At 41.0% G+C, this 24,874-nt stretch overlaps 1 protein-coding gene across 9 annotated transcripts in view; it reads right to left on the bottom strand.

Moving 5' to 3' along the window:
- Window positions 1-4,940: 4,940 nt before the first annotated feature.
- The window catches only part of NBEA (neurobeachin), an 866,760-nt gene continuing 846,826 nt past the window's right edge, over window positions 4,941-24,874 (bottom strand). For all 9 annotated transcript variants that reach the window (XM_068267062.1, XM_068267067.1, XM_068267066.1 and 6 more), the window contains 4 exons: window positions 21,250-21,351; window positions 10,738-10,934; window positions 8,794-8,945; window positions 4,941-6,829 (listed from right to left, as the gene is read on the bottom strand). In XM_068267062.1, coding sequence (XP_068123163.1) covers window positions 6,739-6,829; window positions 8,794-8,945; window positions 10,738-10,934; window positions 21,250-21,351 — 542 coding nt within the window. In that variant the 3' untranslated portion in view covers window positions 4,941-6,738. The remainder of the gene's footprint in view (window positions 6,830-8,793; window positions 8,946-10,737; window positions 10,935-21,249; window positions 21,352-24,874) is intronic.

Raw genomic sequence — 24,874 nt, 5'->3', positions numbered from 1 at the left:
AGACAGGACTAATCCTTAACGATGCCCGAGCAAGGTGGCTGCCACTGTATACACATTAACGATCATCGGCTGAAACCGTCACTATCAGCCATTTCGTCCAGACAGCAAAAGACTGACCACTTATGATAGATTGTGATGCCTGAGGCGCTACACCTGCTATTGCCGAAATTCTGTTTTGTCCCCACGTTTATTGCCTGATGAAGCAGGCTTGGCCTGCGAAACGTGTTGCACTGCACTTTTTGGGGTACTATATTATAAATGTGATTGCTACTATTCAGACAGTCTTTCGAGTCTGCTTTATGGAGGTAAGTCCACCACTTCCTTCAAGAAAATTTTAAAGGTTTTATCCATTTTTATCCTGCTGGCACCTCTGTTCTCCTACTGCTATACCGTGTCCACTCCTGGTGGAGGGGTGATTCACCCCTTTTTCTGGTCTACAGAGAGCGACTTCTTATCCCTGAGTGAGGACAGGTCTATTCTCCTTACCTGCTTATACAGTGGTTGCCTCTGTGGTAACCCACGCTTGTGAGTATACTCTTCTCACTGATTATCCTTACTTTATTTTTGCATAACATACTACACTATATTGGGCTCTCGGTTTCTCTAAATTTTATGTGATGCCAAATTGTTAGAGGATGCCATGCGCTCTACAGCATTTTGTTTTGCAGCACTGATTGTGGCTTGTTTTTATCCGTTTGGGCAGTTCACTGATAAGGTCATCTATAAATTAACATGCTCGAAAGAAAATAAAAAGTTTAAATGAATGGCTTCTGGCAAACTGTCAAGTGAAATTAACTCTGCCATTCAACACATTGTCAGTGTACAGAGCTTCAGGAAGGACACTTGGATTTCGGCTGCTTGATTAAAAGATTATGTAATTCAACTCTGACCTTTCCAACCATTTGCATTCAGATGGCTGTTCGCATTGTTTTATTACTCGGAATGCTCTTGAACAAAATTAATTTCTTGATACGTCTTCTTAAGAAAATTTGATCATTCACAGCTTTCTAAACAGATCTAAAAGTTCAACTTCCGCACACACTATTTTATGCTGTTAAAGGATGAATTTTAAACTCAAACTTAGGAAATATGATTAACATGTAACCATCTATAAAAATCTAGGCAGCATCACCGAAGAAGCGGGTGAATCCCAAGAAATGCATTGTTTGTATTGGTGTCCAATAAATTATTACTTAATTTATCCAAATAAAGGTACCGTAAGACTGTCCTAAATTATTTTCCTGTATACTACAAGGACAACTGAAGCGAGAGGAATATGGAGGCTGCCATATTTATTTACAGTACTTTTAAGCAATGCCAGTTGCATGGCTATCCTGATGATCCTCTGCCTCTAATACTTTTAGCCACAGACCCTGAACAAGCATGCAGCAGATCAGGTGTTTCTGACATTGTCAGAACTAACAAGATTAGCTGCATGCTTGTTCCTGGTGTTATTCAGACACTACAACCAAATAGACCAGCAGGGCTGCCATGCAACTGGTATTGTTTAAAATGAAATAAATAAGGCAGCCTCCATATTTTTCTCACTCCAGATGTCCTTCAAAACTTTCCTGAGGCATACTGTATAGAGTCCTGAGGCCTAATTGAATTTCAGTTACTAGAAAACTTGCTACATGTACTACCCTGCATTGCATACAGTGTATTGACGGAGTTTCTGTCAATTTAGCATTACAATGCCTGTGTGATGTGCAGATTATCTGTTAAGTTAAATGAATTGGCTTGAGCAATAGAAGGCTGTATTTACAGAGAATTTCCATTGATTTTGGTGAGCTTTCTTCAGCACCATACATCACTTGTTGCCTAATGCTTTAGTAGTTCTTTATTTGTCCCGATTTATGGTTTTTAATATATATTTCCTAATATTTGTATAACAAATTAAAAAACAAACAAGCAAACAGCATACTTCTCAGCTTTATTAGGGCCGGTGTCCACTAACTCAGTTGTGTGCAGTTGTGTCCGCTTTTCAGCAACCCATCAATGTTACAGATGCTGAAAAGCGGACACAACTGCGTACATCTGTGCACAACTGCGTTAGTGGGCTCAGGACCTTAGGCTGGTATTGTGAGAATGGCTGGGCCAGCACGGAGCTCCACTACATGAACAATACCAGCTCACACTGCCCATGAAATGAGGGGCTCAGCAACAGGGGGCAGACATTTTTCGGCCCTCTTGCAAAGCCCCCTTTTCCATGTCATGGACAAGACAAGGGGCTCATTCCCCACCTTGTGTTTATGGAGATGGGCATAACTATCCAACACACGGGAAAATAGAAGGCCAATGAATGCCGCCAATGGTGAGAAAATTAATATTATGTTTCGGTTAACCCTCCTGGCGGTTTGCTAAAAAATCGCCAGGGGGCAGCAAATCTTTTTTTTTTTTTTTTTGTTTTGTTTTTTCATGTAGCGAGACAAAGTCTCGCTACATGATAGCCGCTGCTCAGCGGCATCCCCCCAGCCCCTCCGATCGCCTCCGGCGATCCTAGATCAGGAGATCCCGTTCAAAGAACGGGATCTCCTGGAGGGCTTCCCCCGTCGCCATGGCGACGGGGCGGGATGACGTCACCGACGTCGTGACGTCAAAGGGGATTCCGATCCACCCCATAGAACTGCCTGGCACTGATTGGCCAGGCAGCGCACAGGGTCTGGGGGGGGGGGCGGCTGCGGCGCGACGGATCGGCGGGTAGCGGCGGCGATCGGGCACTGCACGCAGCTAGCAAAGTGCTAGCTGCGTGCAGCAAAAAAAAAAAATTATGCAAATCGGCCCAGCGGGGCCTGAGCGGTGCCTTCCGGCGGCATAGCCCGAGCTCAGCTCGGGCTTACCGCCAGGAAGGTTAAACATAGCATTTTTACTCATACGTTTTGTCCCTTAATAGAAATAAACTGCAGAAGCTTCTAATGTTCCACTGACTTACTCAAGGCAATTTTCTAAGAACTGCCTGTATACCGTGTTTTCCACCATATAAGATGCACTTTTTCTTCCCAAAAAATAGGGAGAAAAAGTGTCTGCATCTTATACGCCCAAGGCAGGGAATCCCTGACTTACGAACGCTCGCCGATATGAACTGCCAACCTGCCGCCATCGGGGATTCCCTGCCTTTTCACCTGCTGTGCCTGGCTTCCCCCCGCCTGCCTCTTCTCCCTTCCCCTTGTCTCTCTGTCACCCCCCCCCCCCCCATGCGAGCAGCAGCAGCGGCTTACCTACTCCATCAAGCCCGCAGCGACTAAAGACATCCAGCTTCTCTGTGCGGCTTCCTCTAGTGCCACTAGAGGAAGGTGCACAGAGAAGCCGGTTGTCTTCAATCGCCGTGGGCATGATGGAGGAGGTGAGCCGCTGCCACTGCACGCACGGGAGGGTCACAGAGAGACAAGGAGGAGAGGCAGGCGGGGAGGAGGCATGGACACAGGAGGGCATGGGGGAGACATAAGGACAGAGGTGAGAAATAAGGACAAGGGGAGACAGAAGGAGGCATGGGGAGAAGGGAGGAGGAATGGGGGTGATGGGAGGACACTTGGGGGGAGGTGACATGAGGTGACTTGGGGGTGGACAGGAGGACATATGGGGGAGACAGAAGGAGGCATGGGGAGACAGGAGAACACTTGGGGGTGACAGGAGAACACTTGGGGTGACAGGAGAACACTTGGGGGTGACAGGAGGACACTTGGGGGTGACAGGAGGACACTTGGGGGTGTCAAGAGGACACTTGGGGGTGACAGGAGGACACTTGGGGGTGACAGGAGGACACTTAGGCGAGACATGGGGGATACAGGCGGAGACATGGGGACATTGGGACATAGGAGGACACGTGGGGGACAACATTTGGGGTAGGTCATGTACAAGACGCTCTTGAAATATGGATGCACCAGGCTTAGTTTACATTTTTTTTCTCCCGGTTTTTGCCCTCTAAACCTGGGTGCGTCTTATATCCCGGAGCATCTTATATGGCGGAAAATACGGTAATTATTCTAGAAGTTAATTAAAACTATCATCATGAGGCATTTTTTCTAGGGTAGAAAAGGATGTCACACTATCTTTCAAACTGGGACACCAACCCCCCCCCCCCCCCCCAAACAAAAAGTGTCTTTAAATATGAATTTCAACAAATGAGATAACTTGGAACACTTACTTTAGTGCATGGTGAACATACCAAAATCTGTGTAACCAATATCCTGTACCAGAAGTCCATGTCTTCCAACTTCAGCCCTTATTTAATTCACTTTTTCTCCTTAATGGCCCATACTCACGAGGGACTTTTGTCGCCCGTGAGTATGGGCCGTTACACGCGCGCGCACCCCGAGCTGTCGCCCGTCGCTCATGTCGCCATGCGATTGAAAGTTTCAATCGCATGGCGACAGTCGCCGCCGCACCCCCGACGCAACTGTCGCTAGTCCGCGTGAGTACGCGGACTAGCGACAGCAACCTCCATTAAAGTATATGGAGCTTCCGGCGGAGGGAGGAGGAACGTCGGCGACAGCTTCCGCCTCGCCGCTGGTCCCTCTTCCGCGTGTGTACGCGGAGGGACCTGGCGAGGAGCTGTCGCCGGCCTGTCGCCCACACGCTCATGTGTGCTGGCGACAGGCAACATTTGCAGCCCGTGAGTACGGGCCATAAGTTTTCTTCAATGTGGAATTTTCAAACCAAATTAACAATATGCATTAGCTACCAGCAAGCAATCTTGACAGTACTTTTAACCTACATTATGATACTTTTTCAATTACTGAAAAATTATTTTAAATCAAAGATGAAAAATTATCTCCGAGAAAACTTTGGAGAAAAATCTAATTGAATATGGGTCCTAATGTCCTTTGTGCAGTACAGTCATAAATAAAGAGGTGTAGAAACATATTTATCAGTGAAAACAAAAGCCACAAGAACAAGTTCATAGTTTGCATATTTTATTTTTTCTTTTTTTTTTTCCTCAATTTTTTTATGTTTTTTTTATTATTTCCAACTGAACACATCTGGCATATTTTACATCTTTGCAATAAAACATGGTTACAATAGCTTAAGGAATTGATATATCCAAAATATTTCACCATGATTTCAAGATGAAATGAACCGGTCTTCCAGGTTTTTCAATATCCTCCAAATTCTAAATCTACAACTCAAGATATTGCTTACAGACTGGTGATGAATAACTTAATATTTACGCCGACTCCGCAAAAGTCCCGGAATCCAATTTTGTCTTTTTTTTTTCAGTTTTTTTCCCTCTGATTTTAAATACAAACAACAATGTAGAAGAAACTCAGTGGTAAAACATACTAATACAAGGTGATGAACAAATAATTAATCACATCAATAAATAATGATATGTTTCTGGTGCAAAGTGCCAATACAAATTTTATTTGACATTGTTTCTTTTTCTTAAAATAAATGACTGCGAGTGAGTGTAAATTTTTGAGAAAAAAAAATTACATTCCTGTTACATGCCTCATAGCCCTACTGACACAATATGTACATCTATGACAATACAGTCACTAAATATACAAAGAAAGAACAAGTGGATTGACCCCTGGATGTGTCGATTTAACAGTACACTGTGCAGCAAATTTTGACAGCCACCAGTTCGGCAGCATAAAATACACAGCGTTGCCTGTGTCCTATGCTGAGATTTTGGCTTTGAGTGATGCCATTGCTGCACCTTCATAGATAAAAACCAATCTATTACTTTTTATTTATTTTTTTAACATAGCTTAAGCAGATTAATCAAATTAAAAACACAATTCTCTGTTCTCTGAGGACCTCTATGTGTCAATGGTGAAGTTACAGTTGTTGGCTTAAAAACTCAAATAACTCGGCACTGTGAAAAATAAATACCCTTTATGGGGAAACTCCAGGGCATATATTTGTTGCCTTGTCTCTCTTTCATAATGATCATAAATAAAATAGTTACAGCAAAGGTGAGAGATTCATGGCAAACCATGGCTTCATATCCCTACGTTACGAAGGTTTATGGGTTCCGATGTTGAACGGGTAAAAAGAAAAAAACAAAAAAGTGCACAGCATATTTTGGTGTCAATGTTAAAAGGATTGGACAGACCAAATAGTCAACCTTTTAAAGCAAGCCGCCTCCTTTTTTTTTTTTTTTTTGATGCTTTCGAGATAGATCTGCTCCGTCATGTTTTTAAGTACAAGCACAGTTTAGCTTCACGATAAAACTAAGAAACATTTTTTTTTGTTTGTTTGTTCTTTATACAAGGTTTTACTTTTACAAAAGTATCCCTTTTAAAGTTAAAGATGTGCATCTGATGTACAAAGTATCAAACATTTTTTTTTCTTCATTTTTTTATTTTTTTCACAGCTTGAAAAGAGGCTGGAAATGGGATGAAAGATAAAATGGACTAAATACCATGGCAACTGGACACACCATCTTCTCCGAAACGACCAAAAGTCTTGTTTCCATAGTGTGTCTCGCCAGTTTTTGTTATTTTTTTTAAAAAGAAAGAAAATTGAAAGACCTCTGAGACTCATCGTCAGAGTATGCATGATACAAGCGAGCCTTTAGCAGCTGGTGTTCAGTTGTGAAAAAGAAATAAACACACAATGGAAAGTGGTGTTGCTGATTACAATGTACAGCTATTGCTGGGTGTAATGGAATGTACAACGGAGGAGCTCAATGCAGACTTGCTTTTCCACTAGAGGTGACAACAACGCCTTGGAACTGCAGCGCTTGTGCTCTCAGCATGAAAACTTGGCAATCGGCACTTCAGTCATCAACTCTTAGTATCTGTTCTGATGTTCATAATGCCATCTATTAAAATCTATGTTAAACGCTACAATGCTACCAGAAGCCATACCAGTGATCAAGGTCCTAAAAGCAGGAACAGAAAAAGAATAGATTAGTATATTTGCAAAAGTAAATTAGAAAAAAAAGGAGAAAAGCTGATTAACTTAAAGTGGTCTGAAAGTCAGCATTTCTACTTTGCTCTGAAAGATTCCTTACAGCTTTAAACAGCACCTTGTCATGCCATGTAAAGGCTATTCAACTTAAAATCCTCATCCAGACTGAAGATAACAGTATCTTTGTTTACATTCCAATGGATTCACACGCTGGATTCTCAGCAGAGCCGGTCATTATAGGCCACCTCAGCTGGGTTCCATTTAGCGAGTGCACGAGGCTTTACAATAAATGTGATACAATGTGTGCATAAAAAATTCAGTAAATGTGTGACAGGCTGCTTTGATTTAATTCAACACTTTTTTATTCTAATAATCTGTTTGTTATTGTATTATACAGTTTTATTCTGTACGGATATATGGGATGTTTCTATCCACTGTTTTTGTTTTCATGATTATTTTACTCTGCTACTCATTTGTTTATCAGCACTGCATTATCCTTTATATCTCTGAAACCTACGATGTTGGATCTAAATTATATTCACACTGTGGTTGTCTTAATTGTGTAGAAATGATCGGGACTAATACATGACACTGCAAGACGAATCACTTGAGGTTTCCCAGAGCACCGTACCCAACCAATAGTTTCTACTGCATTTCTCATGGAATATAAACCATGCCCTGAATTTAGTCAAATTCATCCTCTTCTCACAGTCTTCAAGTCAGACTGCCTGGAGAAAAATGTGTTGGCTTAATTTGGCTTAATTTACCTTTAAAGGACCAATATCGTGAAAAACTGTTAAATTAAAAATTAATATATATAAATGTACATTTTTTTTCCCAGAGTAACATGCACAATAAATTACTTTTTCCCTATGTTGTGGTTAATCTGACAGAACTCTCACGTTTTGGACTAGTTCATCTCCTTTCATCCTTTCTCATCTCAGTTATTTCTTTATTCACACACGCTTTTTCTGGATTACAATTGCTCAGTCCAACTGCCAAAATAATGTGCAAACAAGTAGAGAAGCTGGTTGACATCTCTGTATAAATCCTTTGAAGGGAGTGCTTTTGTAAAGAAAAAAGATAATCCTAATAATCTCCTATGAGCAGATGGACTAGTCCAGAATATGTCAGGTCTGTCAGCTGATTACTACCTACTAGTAATTACAGCAACATAAGAAAAACATAATTGCTAGTGTGTTTTACTCTGGGAGAAACGTATATAATATTATAATAATATTGCACATTATGGGTCTTGCACTTGCACTCTAATTTTCCCCTGATGAAGCCTTGGTCATTGAAGCGAACATGTTTGGTTTAGTTTAGGGCCACTGCAACAATCTATGTCCTAGCATGATGTTAGGAAGTGTGTAGCTTCAGTCATCTTACTCCTTCTTATAAACACCTATAGGGTCCCTACTTCATGCTAATCCTTGATATTTACCCCTGTTGACTGCCATTAATCCTTGGCATTAATACCATTTAAATTAAAAGTTACACTTAACTATCTCCCATGGAGGATACCCCTTGTGTTTAATCTCTCAGTGAGAGAGATCACAGGGTCAAAATAAACCAAAACAAAAAAAAAAACCCGCTTTGGACCTAAAAGTGGCTGTGTAGCTTGGTACTGAGGAATAGGGATGATCAATGAGATGCAAATAACTTCGAGTTGATGCAGCAATATGCAAATGTTGTATCTAAATGTATGCAGCTTAAAAATGAACCAATCAAATACTGCTGAGGTAAAATTCGATTGGTCTATTTTCAAGATGCATAAATTTGCATACAAATTTTGCCTAATCCTGCATCAACTCGATTTGCATCTCATGGACGACGCCTACTGAGGAGGTTAAAAATAAGAATTTGGGACATATCTATGCATTTTACCTGGTTTATCTAGGTAAAAGTTGAAGTATAATGAAGTTAAAGACTTACCTCTGATCATGTGACAGATCCATCGCTCTAATGCCTGCGTCACAGCCGGGGTAAATATAGAGCTGTTTAAAATCACAAGCTTGCCAGACCTCTACAACACCATTATCTCCGCCAGTCACAAGGTTCTGGCCATCGCTGCTCAGAAGAATGGCCTGGATGAGACAGAACATAGCGTTCATTCACAAATGCTTTCAATGGCATTAATTATCATGGCACAAAGATTAGCCGGCACATAAAAATGAAGATTCAGTGGCTGGGCTATTTTCCATCTGGAAAAAAGTCAAAGAGCTACCTTGGGGCAATATGATATATCCCGTTATGTACTGTACACAGCTATTTGATATACAACATTTGCAATGACTTCATGTGCATAATAATTTCCTTTCACATACTGTACAACATTGGCATTGTATGCATTAGATAAAAGTTTAATTTCATCGGAAAGAACCATATCAGACTAGACATAGAACTGGCATCTCTTTCAAAGCTTTATTTTGCATAGAGCGGACTCAGTTCTAGAAGCACTATTGAAACTTTTTGCTTTTGTTAACTTTTTACGGAGTAAAATATCCCCCCTACTTTGCGGTACTTGGTGTAATTGCCTTCTTAAAACAGAAGGAAATTTGCAATAATTCAGTTATAAATGAACATTTGTGGTTACCCACAATGCACACCTACTAAATATGCAAATTATCCCTTTCCAGGACACAGCTGCTACCATAAACTGTTTAGCCTCACTAATCTTACTGTTCTCTGGTTCCTGCACCACCAAACCCGCTGCACTTCCTGAGTACACAACGGCCCTCACCACCAGCAATGTGCATACTGCCTAAGTAACTAATTGCTCGGGTCATAAATGGTCACATGGGAGAAGAAGTGGTGATGTAAAAAACAAGATTTCAAGGAAAGTTCAAAGACTACTGTAATGTGATGTAGGAGCAAGAAAAGCAAATATCTTATAGCACCATCTATGTGCAGGGCAGGGTGGGAGGACTAAACTTTATTTTTACTTTAAGACTTTACAGAAAACGTACATCTGAATAAATTTCATATTTGCATGGAAAGCCTTGAAATATGCACCAACTGTATGTATAAACTCCACTCTACCTTCGTCATACTGGAGCCCATGAACAAAGCTGACCCAGTCTAGTGGATGTTATGAAGAAGAGTTCAGCTTTTCTAATCTTCTATTAAGTCTATGTTCAGTAAAGAGATGCACTTGGAGCTTGGCTTTGTGATTACTTGGCACTGCAGTGTTCTCCCCAGGCTCTTTTAGCTGGGTGCTCCACTCGGCTAGTTTGGGTGAGCACCCGGGTGTCATCGGCTCCCTTCCTCCTATGCTGTAAGCACAGTTGTGCAGAGAAGCGGGGGCCGTGCATTCTCTCATCTCGCCCCACCCGGCTAATTTTTTATGCCACCCGGCTTGAAAATTTTTGGGGGAGAACACTGCACTGCTACTGGAATGAAGAAGTGGGCAGAGGCCCATGAAATGCATTGTCAGTGTTAGGTAAACTTTGTGTCTTTAGCCTAGAGGTGACCCACCTCTTCCCTTTATATTTTAGTTGTTTCTAACTAAGTTTTATAGATTTTGGGTGCCTTTTAACCCCTTATTGTCAGTAAAGATTTATTTTAATACAAAGCTCCTGCAGGAAAATATTCTTAGAAAACCTTTAAAGAAGCAATCTAAAATAAGAATTATTCTGCAATATTGGTAACTACTCTGATTTATTGGTACTTACTCTGATTTATTAGTCATATATTAATTATCACAATATTTTAATGAAGGTTTTATTTGTATTTGAGTACATACTTCCTAATCTATCACTTTTAATGACAGTTAAACATATTTAACAATAAGATGTGCCATTGAGTTTCCAACTAGTGATTCTTGGGGCTGTTTCTGTTTTATATTTAGTTTGAAGAGGCCAAAAACAAACCACCTACCCTGGTTGAATCCGTGATCTCCATCTGGCCCAGAAGCTTGCCATTAATGCTGAAGTTGCAAAACCGTCCCCTCTCGTAGTATATAATACAGTGACCCTCACTGGAAACGGATATCAAGCGTGGGTACAGGCAATTCTCTGGTCCCTCTAGCGCTCGGAGTAGATCTCCAGTAATGGTGTGGACTAAGCATGGACCTTCTGCAATATAAGAAATGCATTGTTTAGCTTGCCACATGCAGCGCTATGAAGTGTAAAGTCCCTTGTTTCTGAACACTTGAACAATGAAGGTTTGCCATGGCAACATGTCAGAATTCTCCTTTCAGTGTCTCTAATGGTGCCCATACATGGTAAAAAAAAAAATTTGATTGGTTAATTTCAAATAAATCGAATATAAAGTTTTTTACAACATGTCCGATCAGATTTTTATTGAAAAAAACTGGATAATCATTAGTTTTTCTTGATAAAAAAAAAATTATTTTCAATTCGATAATTTTAGTCGAACAAAAGGAAAATCGATCATTTTTATTTATCCGTGTATAAGCACCATTAGGAAGCACTCCCCTACCCTTTCCCTAAGTCTTACCATAGTGCCTATTTTCCAAACAACGTCAGAATGGGACAGGTGGGTTATTGGACGACTTTTATGAAGGTATTCGTTATTTATATTCAAAATGTACACCATTTTGAAATGAAGAGAAGTCGATAGAATTGCACACCTTATGAAAATTGCTAGGTGCTGGAGCCAAATGTAAAGTATTCCAAGTGGTAATCATGAGGTTCTACACACTAGATACAGCATTAATTAGTTTATTGTCGTAAGGTGATATGCATACTATCTTCATCAACTGACGATTGTTGACATTTGTCAAGGTATTCAGACAGAAGAATATACAACATAAATCTCTGAATATACAACATAATCCTCGTATGTGTACATTGTGACAATAAACTAACTGATCCTGTATCTAGTGTGCGGAATCTCATTATTACCATTTTGAAATGAAAAACATTTTACAAAATTAAAATAGGAATCGCCTTCTGTATACAGTGAAAATTTAAAATGTGGCTAATTTACTTTGAACCGCCAGTACAGTCCCTAGTAAAAGGCGTACACTTAATAAAGGAGCCCATTGAAATGGGTGCATGAGATAGCTGATAGAAGAATTTGGCAAAATCAAAGAAATTCAGCTACTGAATTCAGCTTAATTTGTATAATAGAATATTGGAAATATCTCTCATTCAAAGAGTTTTCTTTATTTTCATGACTATGAACATTGTAGATTCGCACAGAAGGCATCCAAACTATGAATTAACACATGTGGAAGTATATAGTACACAACCAAAAAGTGTGAAACAACTGAAAATGTCATATTCTAGGTTCTTCGAAGTAGCCACCTTTTGCTTTGATTACTGCTTTGCACACTCTTGGTATTCTCTTGATGAGCTTCAAGAGGTAGTCACCTGAAATTGACTTCCTACAGTCTTGAAGGAGTGCCCAGAGATGCTTATCACTTGTTGGCCCTTTTGCCTTCACTCTGCGGTCCAGCTTACCCAAACCATCGCGATTGGGTTCAGGTCTGGTGACTGTGGAGGCCAGGTCCTCTGGCGCAGCGCCCTATCGCTCTCCTTCCTGGTCAAATAGCCTTTACACAGCCGGAAGGTGTGTTTGGGGTCATTGTCCTGTTGAAAAATAAATGATGGTCCAACTAAATGCAAACCGGATGGAATAGCATGCCGCTGCAAGATGCTGTGGTAGCCATGCTGGTTCAATATGCCTTCAATTTTGAATACATCCCCAACCGTGACACCAGCAAAACAACCCCACACCATCACACCACCACCTCCATGCTTCACGATGAGAACCAGGCATGTAGAGTTCACCTTTTCTGCATCGCACAAAGACACAGTGGTTGGAACTAAAGATCTCAAATTCTGACTCATTAGACCAAAGCACAGATTTCCACTGGTCTAATGTCCATTCCTTGTGTTCTTTAGCCCAAACAAGTCTTTTCTGCTTGTTGCCTGTCCTTAGCAGTGGTTTCCTAGCAGATATTCTACCATGAAGGCCTGATTCGCACAGTCTCCTCTTAACAGTTGTTCTAGAGATGTGTCTGCTGCTAGAACTCTGTGTGGCATTGACCTGGTCTCTAATCTGAGCTGCTGTTAACCTGTGATTTCTGAGGCTTTATGACTCAGATGAACTTATCCTCTGCAGCAGAGGTGACTCTTGGTCTTCCTTTCCTGGGGCAGTCCACATGTTAGCCAGTTTCTTTGTAGCGTTTGATGGTTTTTGAGACTGCACTTGGGGACACTTTTAAAGTTTTCCCAATTTTCCGGACTGACTGACCTTCATTTCTTAAAGTAATGATGGCCACTCGTTTTTCTTTACTTAGCTGCTTTTTTCTTGCCATAATACAAATTCGAACAGTCTATTCAGTAGGACTATCAGCTGTGTATCCATCTGACTTCTCCACAACGCAACTGATGGTCCCAACTCCATTTATAAGGCAAGAAATCCCACTTATTAAACCTGACAGGGCACACCTGTGAAGTGAAAACCATTTCAGGAGACTACCTCTTGAAGCTCATCAAGAGAATGCCAAGAGTGTGCAAAGCATTAATCAAAGCAAAATGTGGCTACGTTGAAGAACCTAGAATATGACATATTTTCAGTTGTTTGACACTTTTTGGTTATGTAATATACTTCCACATGTGTTAATTCATAGTGTGGATGCCTTTAGTGTGAATTTACAATGTTCATAGTCATGAAAATAAAGAAAACTCTTTGAATGAGAAGGTGTGTCCAAACTTTTGGTCTGTACTGTATGTATATATATATATATATATATATATATATATATATATATATATATATATATATATATATATTTACACAGACAGACAGTCAGACACACACACACACACACACACACACACACATATATGCAGTACATATCTCCTCCTCCCTACTCTCACACAGAAACCTCCCTCTACCTATGCCTAATTCTAAGACCCCCCCCCAGGGGTGCCTAACTTTAACCCTACCCCCATGGTGGTGCCTAACCTTAACCCTCCCCCAGTGGTACCAAACCCTAACCAACCTAACCCTGCCAATGCCTAACCCTGACATGCACGACAATGTCCTGTTGAAAAGGGCTTTAACTCTTTGTAGCTGCAGATTGCATAGCGGCTGCCTCCGACGACGGCTATTATATCGGGCGCCCTTTTCAACAGGACACATCTCGCACTCTTTTCAACTGATCCCCTTAAAAAGACTGGAAAAATAAATCTGATTGGTTGTCATAGACCACACCTCCATTCTTTTTCAATCCATTTTTAAAACAAGTCCATCGATTAAGCAGAGCAAATTGCATTTAAAAGGACTGAATATGAGAAAAAGTCACATAATCACAAAGTAATAACGGTTTAACTTGCAATGTAAAGAACACATACATTAAAGCATGAAATTATCAACAGATTAAAAAAAAAAAAAAAAGATTTCCTCTATGCCACTCTCCAGATTTTTAAAATCAATTATCTTAATATGAGCTAGTGACATCTGCTGGGCCTGGTTGTGACATCCTTCTATGATGTACCTTTCAACGAGCTTAATATGTGGTCGAAGACGGCACATATGTTTGGATGCAAACGTCAATACAAACACAGTAGCCACTGCTGCGGAGCACAACACAGAGCTAAATTATTCAAAGCAAATTGTAGGATATTCAGACAAGGTCAATGGGCTGCTAGGAAGGATGTCGGACACATATTTACAACAAGAATCTCCCCGGCAGACCTCCATTGTCTATAAAAGTGAGAACACAGATGTAAGGAAAATGTGCCGTTTATGGGTGATCGACTCCTTTGTTCCTACAATGAAATGTGGATTACTCACTCCTGAGTGCACGTTAAAGAAAGTCATTCGGCATCTGAAAACAAGTCACAGTGAGGTCTGTAATATTGTGGAGAGTACATCTTGCAGAGTCCCCAAAAGCACAATAACTGAGCCCATGTTATGCCTCCTGTCTCTCCGATGTGCTTTTACCATACAGTTGCTTAGCTATGTAAGCAATCAATAAGCAGTAACTCTGACATTTACTTACCACCAGACATTTTAATGCTCTTAACTGATGTCTGATAACAAGGGAGTCGAGTGTCAATTTAAAAGAGGGGGGAGCAGTAAAAAAAAAAGGAAACTGATCAGCACAGAAGAAAAAGGGGAGGGTTAAAAGAGTGGCCTGAAAAAAATATTAATCCCTAATGGGTGTCAAGCAACCAGCTTTTGTTGTAGACAGTTTATGGGTCCCTGAAGTGGTGGCTATACTAACATATGGAATATTCACAGATCATATTTCATACTCACCTGATGAAAATATTCAGAAAAAATAATGTGAACTGAACAGAACAGATAAAAAAGAAAAATATAGGTTACCACTAAATAAAAACTCCTACCAAGTTCTGCAAGAGGGAAATGCGGACCCGAGGATTTCCGAGGAGACCTAAACATGCAGGTGGTGGGGAATTTGAACAGGGGCCTGGCAAGGAATGAGGAGATAGAGAGGACAAGGAAGGCTCTAAGAGATTCAGAGCCTTCAATTTTTTAAGGTGTGAGTATAACTTTTTCTTCCCTGGGTGGCTACAGGTGTCCTTTAAAGTAATTTGAAACTTTTTCTTCTTTGCTCTAAAAGATGCTTGTCAGCATAAAACCTATCACCAGGAGAAAAAAACTGATAGCAGAACAACATTCAAATAGTTAAACAGCATTTTTTTCTTTAGTGGGAAGCTTAGGTCGATGTGGAAGTTGAAGAAGGGATTAAATTATCCTGTTTGTTCTCTTATCAGCCACTATTCTAGCCATTCCTAGCAGTGTTTGAGAAAGTGTACACAGAAGACATTCTTACTGGGTACATTGTTATAATATATACATACAGCAGCTGTGGAATAACTTATGACAGCTTTCAGAGCAGATAAACTGCACTTTTGGAACTTGTAATTAGTGGACGATAGTACGTGTGCACAAAAGCAAATATGAAAACTGTATTGGTAACAAAAAGTAGGAAAACGCATTTTATTGAATGATATGTTAGAGTTTGATGCCACTTTAAACAATATGTCTATATACACTCTTGCCCGGAACTGTTGTCCCATCAGCTCCTGATAGCTACGGACAACAGTGAGCGTGTGTGTATGCAGATTTAGCTATTTCTAATGGAGTAGCAAAGCAATACTCAAAACACAATAAATACAACAAATATGCTAAAACAAATTATATTTTCCCTTTAAAGATATACTAATACATGTCTCTAAACTATCACACAAATAACACAGTATGATTGTGAATTTCAGTAAAAAGCTGAAAAAATGAAGAAAGGCTTAAAAGCAAAACAACTTTCATTAAAAATCAGCCAAGTATTAAGTTAAGGTTACAGATAGATTTGTGTCCGACACGGGTTTATTCATGTCAGACAGCCAAAGAAACAAAATAAATTATAGACCGACTATGCCATTAAAGCAAATGCGTACAGTGAGCAGGCTTATAAGAGATTTAGCAGGGCTGCCTGTTAAGGTAAGACACTAACAGGCGTGTCCCCTTATACAGGAGGTGGACCCTGATCAAAGCCACTAGCAGCTTAGGTATAAAGTGCCATCGGGAGATTTTCTGAAGCTCTTCTGACATCTGTCCTCTTTATTTAGAAAAACACACTAAATGAAACCAAATATACCAAAGCCTTCTCAGGAGAAAATCCAATCAAAGGATCTTAGAGTGTTCACTTGTGTCAGGCAGGGACAAAATGGCTTGTAAGCTAATCATCTGAGAAAATGAATGTAAATCCAGCAGCCTGCTTAATATCTTGTACAAGCTATGGGGAGGGAGGAACATTCATCAGAATGCCTTTCCTCCACCACTGCTCAAGGAAGCAGCAATCGCAGAGGTTAATGTGAAGAACTGTAGGGAGGGAGAAGCAGTCACTAAACATCACAGCATGGTGGGAATTCCTGTGATGATCCAGGGATGATGATTACAGGGCACTTCTTAGCCTGAATCTGTCCATAAGTCGAAGTATTGTGCCATCTCTGTCCCCTGTACCTCCTCTATGTCCCCCTGTTCCTCCAGTGCCCCATTGTGTCACCTCTATGCCCCCCTGTGCCACTTCTGTTCCCCCCTGTGCTTTCAGTGCCCCCTCTGTGTCACCTCTGTTCCCCTGTGCTTTCAGAATCAGAATCATTTATTTTCCCCAAGTACAACGGGGGTTGTACCAGGAATTGTTTTTGGCACATTTCAGTATCCTCCTCTGCCCCCCTGCCCCATCTCTGTCCCCCACAGTGTAAACTCTGTTCCCTCATACTTTTAGTGCCCCCCTCTAAGCCACCTCTGTCCCCCCGTGCTTTCAGTGTCCCCCTCTGTGTCACCTCCGTTCCCCTGTGCTTTCAGTGTCCCTCTCTGTCCCCTCGCCCCACCTCTATCCCCCTCTTTGTCACCTCGGCTCCTCATGCTTTCAGTGTCCCCCTCTGTCCCTCCCACTGTGTCACCTCTGTCCCCCTGCGCCCTCAGTGTACCATGGCAAAATGTAATTTTACCAGTTTATAAAGCCTTTTTCTTTGACTTTATTGAAATCCATTTCTCAAAAATTGCAAGGTCTTTTTGAAAAATATTTCCACAAATTCAAATTTCACATTTTCAGGACAGTCATATCAGCGGGTCAGTTATAAGGTGGGTGTTCGTAAGTTGTGGACATCATTTGTTAATGATTAGCACTATTCAAAGCAGATATTGAAGTGATCATTACTAACATAACACCAATGAACAGCTAATACAGTGGGTGAAGGAGGGCCAGTCTGGTCCAGGGGCCCCGTGGCGGTTGCACCCTCTGTTTCACTTATTGATACACCACTGAGTACAGAAGACAAGCCTGCAAATATACTTTCTCTCCGTGCCCTTAGTTGTCAGTCTCTCAGGAAGGGGAAAATAAACTTCTCCCCCCACAGGGCCCCCTGGGGCTTCTGGGCCCCCCTGTCACTGCATCTCTTGCGGGGTCTATAGTTACGCCCCTGAGGCTGACATATTTATTACCTTTTAAATAATGCAGATTGCAGGGCTGTCTTGCTGAACCTTTACCTCTAAATACCCTAAAGGCCCATACACACGTCGGATTTCCGCGAACGACGGGTCGTTTGAACGTCCCGCCGTTCGCCCTCTTAATCGGGCGTGTGTACAGACTGTCGTTCGCTTGATAAGGGTGGGTTGGCGGATCGCTCAAACTTACCCTTATCAAGCTAACGACAGTCTGTACACACGCCCGATTAAGTGGGCGAACGACGGGACGTTCAAACGACCCGTCGTTCGCGGAAATCCGACGTGTGTATGGGCCTTTAGCCACAAACCCTGAAGAAGCATGCTGATCAGGTGCTGTGACTGAAGTCTGATTGGATTAGCTGCATGCTTATTTTAGTTAAGTGAATCAGACTGTACTGACCAGAAAGATCAGCATGATCAGCATGATGCCAGGAAACTGGTATTGTTTAAAAGAAAATAAAAATGGCAGCCTCCATAACCTTCTCAGTGCAAGTGTACTTTAAAGGGAATGAAGTATGTCCTCATAGTTTCATCTCTAACTTTACAAACCCTTTCATGTACACTTTTTGCTAAAATAATGAATTACAGGGAATATTCTTACTGCATCCTATAATTGAAAGTGAACATGAACTGAGTAAAATAAACACATGATGTACCTGCAATTTAATATTACATACCGACTTTTTTGTGAGGTACTCTCAGAAGCTCACCATTTTCTTCTTACAACAATTCCTTTCAGTTCTGACAAGATTTTGTCAGAACTGAAATATATCAGTTGCTGTTAGTTACAACTGAAATGACAACTGTTGAACAAAGTAATGTCCATGTTTCCCTATGGCTCAAGTGGGCGATATTACAGTTTGTGCTGACCAGGAAGCGGTTATGGGGTAATTGCCAATTTCAAAATGGAGGACGGAGAATTCCATCCATCACATTGGACAAACAGGACGCGGGAATGTCAATATGATGTGTGTATGCAGGCTCGGATTTACATCACAGGAGCCTATAGGCACAGATGTTTTGGCACCCTAAACTTCACCCTCCATGAACCTACAAACCAGCACTGCAAGTGTGCTGGCCGGCCCACTGTCACTTCTCCCTTCATTCCCTTGCCTAGCTGCCTACCATCATGCCCTTGTAGGCACTTGCCTACAGTGCCTTATGGTAAATCTGACCCTGTGTGTATGTTTATTTTGACTTTTTATTTTCAGTTCAGGTTTGCTTTAAGGCCAAACTCCAGGCAAAAAAAAAAGGTTTAAGATATTTTTAATATTAATGATTTCTGTAGCACCAATATCTTCTCTGGTGCTATGCAGCAGCCAATATTAGTGAAATAAGTGAAATAAAAACCTCCCTAGCAGTAATGACATATATGCACGTCCATGCAAAACATGCATACACGTCAAAACTCTCCTGAACTGTATACTAGACCCTTGCTTGACACATTTGGGCAAGTTACAGGAAAAAAAAGGTTATGCAAAATAATAAAAGTGATAATACACAATTAAACAGCTAACCAAAAACATTTTACATGGGAAGTAGAATACATACTGTGTATTGAGAGTTTAGAACAGGCATGGGCAAACTCGGCCCTCTAGCTGTTACGGAACTACAAGTCCCACAATGCATTTGCTTTTATGAGTCATGACTGTGGCTGTCAGACTCCTGCAATGCATTGTGGGACCTGTAGTTCCTTAACTGCTGGAGGGCCAAGTTTGCCCATGCCTGGTTTAGAACAACTTTTGGGCTTTGATTGTGGTTTATAGCGGCCTTTCAGAGTGGAGGGGAACAAATTAGCATTAAAGAATGATTGAAGTGAGAGGGATATGGAGAATGCCATATTTATTTCCTAATGCCAAAATAAAGTGCTCGCTCTTGTGGCTCCACCATGGTGAAGGCATGGATTGACCTAACCAGGTCATTACTATCACTCTCCTAGTGGCATGCACTGTGCATAGCTTTGTTCTTCCTGTCTCTGAATGTATAACATTTATTATAGATAGAATTATTTCTCCCAACACTCCTTTGAGGCAGATCATGAGCTTCATTGCCAACCATCAGAGCTACATTTTACTAATTAAAATAATTTCTAGTATGTATTGTGATGTTAAAGTGGGATAAAATTCTGACAAAACATTCAATAAAAATGAGTCTTCCTACTTTTAATTACCCATACAGTCCATACAGTTGTCATTTACATTTGTCCACAAATCCCCAAAGTACAGTTTATCTGCTCTGAAAGCTGCCATTGTATTTTACTGCATAGCTGCTATATTTATAATGTCTCCAGTGATCACTTCTCAGCTTTCTTTGGTTCTATATGAAGCAAAGTTGTCCGCACTCCATCGTATTAAAACTCCATTTCTTTATTCGATCATCATTAAAAGGTACAACAGTGGTAAATGGAAGCATAAGAGCAGCTCTTGTGCTGCCATGTACCACTGTAGTACATTTTAATGATGATCGAATAAAGATATGGATTTTTAATACGATAAAGGGGTGCGGACAACTTTGCTTCATATGGTCATTAGGAGTAGTGTTCCTGTCTCCTGCACACTTCTACACACAGCACAGCGATATGTGGTGAGGTGGAGCAGCTTCTTTTTCTACCTCTTTGGTTCTATAAAGTGTGCAATTCAGTGTCAGCTCACTACTGGCTGTATACTAATTGTAGCATACAAAGCAATGTAAACAAAAGATAATGTTATCTCCTCTTTGAATGCTTCATTTTTACAATAATTATGTATAAATGATTTAGTCAGTGTTTGCCCATTGTAAAATCTTTCCTCTCCCTGATTTATATTCTGACATTTATCACATGGTGACATTTTTACTGCTGGCAGGTGATGTCACTGGAAGTAGCTGCTGCTTGCTTTTTTGACAGTTGGAAACAGCTGTAAACAGCTATTTCCCACAATGCAACGAGGTTCACAGACAGAAAACTGCCAGGACCATGGTCCTCACAGTTTCCTCTGGGAGGGGTTTCACCACAATATCAGCCATACAGAGCCCCCTGATGATCCGTTTGTGAAAAGGTAAAGATTTCTCAGGTAAAAGGGGGTATCAGCTACTGATTGGGATGAAGTTCAATTCTTGGTCACAGTTTCTCTTTAAGAGCAAAGCGCTGTGTTTAACTGTTCGAATGCTGTTCTGCTACAGACTTTTTTTGGGTAGTAGATTTTATACTGTAAATAATGTTTTAGAACAAAAGAGGAAATGCTGCGTTTCAGACCACTTTAAAGTGAAGACTTAAAATGCAATAGATAGGTTTACTTTAAGTGGTGGGACCAACTACCTTCACTGCCTTTATTTGGGTTGCATCATTTTCTACAAGTGCGTTTTGTTTAATTAACAACATTTAATAGGGTGGTGTGCACAGTGACCTATACTTCTTACAAATATATTGACCTACACTTTATTAATATATAGCAAACTAACCTTTAGCTCCACTGATGACAAGGCCCAGTTCAGCACACACTGATACGCAGACAACTTCATGGTCATGGCCGGTCAGCACCGCCCTTGGAGCGGGGTAATCACCTAAAATATTGAAGAAAAATATTTAAAACTTTTGCATATATATATGCCAAATGTAAGGTTTAGAACATAGGAAAACCACAAAAAATAACAGCAATACCTTTGTGAGTCACAACCATACTGTACTGTAATTTAAAATATATGTGTACTTAAATACACTCACATTTAGGTTTTTTTTTTTTTAAAACATAATTCAAGTTTGCAGAGCAGTCATAACTATGTGCTGCTGAAAGACAGAAGAAAGGCTGTACATTCCGCCCAAATACACAGGCAGTCCTCGATCTGCATGCAGCACCCTCTAGAGATGGCAAGGATCAACTGCTCTAAAGGGATTTTCTTTTTTTGGTAAAGTTTTTGTTAAGCAAAAACTAAAAATTTAATAAATAAAAGAAAATACATTCAACCACATTTATAGAACTCAGCAGATAGAGTTAACTAGCATACATGTGCAAACCGTAAACGTTTGAATGAGCTGATTACATTAAACAACATCAAGTACAGTACGTCAAAGCTGAAACACTACTACAGCCGTATAACGGTCTGCAACCATCTACTGCTGTAATAAGAATTACTCCCACGCTATGTGAAACGTATGCATAACATCCTCTGGAATCTAAACAATATATAGTATAGTAATAATAATATAATAACAACAGATTATTTAAATTGGCTTTGTAACCAATTAATCACAATGCACCGTTGCGCTAATCCTATCATTATCTTTTACTTCAACAATATCATTTATTGAAAGCTTATCAAAACAGTATATAAAAACTTACAATACAGTATAAAGGAAAATATTTCTGAAGATAAAAAGAAAGCACATTGTTATACTGTACAGAGAGAGCTTGAAACATAACATTAAAGGAGTTATCAGGCAAAAAAAAATAATCAGTTTCACTTACCTGGGGCTTCTACCAGCCCCATGCAGCCATCCTGTGCCCTCGTAGTCACTCACTGCTGCTCTGGTCCCCCTCCGTCAGCTCGTTTACTTTTTTCCGACCTCAGGGTCGGACGGGCCGCATTGCGTATATTTTTACGCATTTCCGCTGATGCAGGAACATTAACACATACAGTTTTACGCAATGCTGCCTGTCCGACCCCAAGGTCGGCAAAAATGTACGCAATGCGGCCCGTCCGACCCCGAGGTCGGCAAATACTAAACGAGCTGACGGAGGGGGACCAGAGCAGCAGTGAGTGACTATGAGGGCACAGGATGGCTGCATGGGGCTGGTAGAAGCCCCAGGTAAGTGAAACTTTTTTTTTTGCCTGATAACTCCTTTAAAGGAATACTGTAGGGGGGTCGGGGGAAAATGAGTTGAAGTTACCCGGGGCTTCTAATGGCCCCCCACAGACATCCTGTGCCCGCGCAGCCACTCACCGATGCTCCGGCCCCGCCTCCAGTTCACTTCTCGAATTTCTGACTTTAAAGTTAGAAAACCACTGCGCCTGCATTGCCGTGTCCTCGCTCCCGCTGATGGCACCAGGAGCATACTGTGCAGACCAAAGACCATACTGGGCTTGTGCAATACTCTCCTGGTGACATCAGCGGGAGCGAGGATGCAGCTGCGCAGGCGCAGTGGTTTTCAGACTTTAAAGTCTGAAATTCCAGAAGTGAACCGGAGGCGGGGCCGGAGCATCGTTCAGTGGCTCCGTGGGTACAGGATGTCTGCGGGGGGCCATTAGAAGCCCTGGGTGAGTTCAACTCATTTTCCCCCGACCCCCCTACAGTATCCCTTTAAGTAGGAGGTTTTACCTACAACATATTATTTCAGTTGTAGTCTTCTTAATATAAGAGCTGTGGTGCCATTTGGTTAAAATTGGAACATATTTTTCAGATGGCGAATTATAATTCTATTATTTAGTGTTCACTTCTAAGGGATAGAGAAGAAGAGCATTTCCCAAAAAAGCTGTCATGAGTACGGTATTTCATCTGTTTGCAATAATTCTCTCCATAATCACTGTCTGATTCATTTTTTTGATACAACCACACTAAATGCGAGTGGTACTTGGGGCCACATATACCGGTACCCTTTATCATTATTAATTACTTGCTTAAAGAGTTTACATCAATATCGATTGGACTAAAGCGTGTTACCGTAGTAACGCTTACAGTACTGAGTACTGAGGGTCATGCTGATAGCGTAACTCGTGGTAACCCGCTGCCGGTAGTAACGGTAATATTTCCCTGCGCTGTCTGCGCACAGCAGTGTTACCGCACCTTCGTGCATCAGCCTCTATGTCTGCCTCAAGTTACTCGTATGCGCTATTATGTATAACAGAGAAAAATAACTGTGTGTGATCATCAGACAACGTTCCTAAGAAAATATCTAAAAAAAAAAAAAAAAAAAGGACAATGGATGAAACATAAAAGAGGACAAGTGTTTCATCCATACAAGGGACAGATGCCAAGCACTGCCACAATCAGTCAAAATTCTGCAGCACATACTGTCACATCCTAAATGATAGATGTAGCAAGGGGCTAAAGGCTAAGAAACAAAAAAAGAGGGCTTCAGGTGAAAATAATCTACAGGGAATTGAATCCTCGCGGCTGCCGACTTAACCAATTCAGCAAAAATACGGGCAGCTAGAGAGACCCGGAGGGTCAGTAAAATGTAATGTCATTGATGAAGGAATACCCTATCCAAGAGGAGATTCTCACCTAAAACATGGAAACGGTAATATGCTAACTGCAATACTAATAATAATGATGTGCTGAAACAGTTCTGTTCCCTATGTGATGTGACAATATCGGGGTTGAACTAATAATGTGAGCTAGTAAAAACACAATTTCTGCACGTAATAAAAAAAGAACAAATAGTGAAAAGTAGCGATGTCAGCTTTCTGCCAAAACCCAGCTAAACAGAATACAGAGACTGGTGAGATAGAATCCTGGCCTGTCCACTGACACTGCTTTATGCCTTTCAGTGGATTAAATATATTGGGAGGAAGAAGCAGTGGAGTCACGTGAAGAGTAAGTAAGTGAACAGTGTTGGTATTCAAATCTGTGTTTCCTCATTCGGATACCTGGATAATGCTGTACACTGGACTTCAGCACCCAAGGTAATGGAGAGAGTCACAGGGTTGCTCTCTACATCACACTTTATGTGACTCGGATGCTTCTTCCTTACAAGCCAGGAGGAGGAAGTATCGGAGGTACATGAAGTGTGGTGCTGTCCACTTGCTGCAGTGCTGAAGTGTGGTGTTTGGCATCATTTCTGAATTCAATATCCTGAATTTGAAAACCAACACTAATGGTAGGTAGGAATGACTGTTGGTGGTATTGTATTCATTTAACTCAAAACTGGTTCTCACAAGTCTTAATTTGTAAAGTATTATTTAACCACTTTATCCACCACAAAAGTATATCTACAGCCTCTGACTTCATCTAAGCCACAAGTCAGTAGATATACGTCTTGTAGCCGAAGCAGTGCTGTGCAGGATTGGGCTTGTTCCTGTGCACATTTCTGGTGCTATCTGATGCAGCACTAATTGGTGAACAGGAATATATGTTTCCTGAGCTAAT

Source organism: Hyperolius riggenbachi, chromosome 2 (genome assembly GCF_040937935.1).
Source record: "Hyperolius riggenbachi isolate aHypRig1 chromosome 2, aHypRig1.pri, whole genome shotgun sequence".
NCBI classification, from domain to species: Eukaryota; Metazoa; Chordata; class Amphibia; order Anura; family Hyperoliidae; genus Hyperolius; species Hyperolius riggenbachi.
Note: the sequence above shows the minus strand (reverse complement) of the source record. Positions and strands in the feature narration are given on the sequence as shown.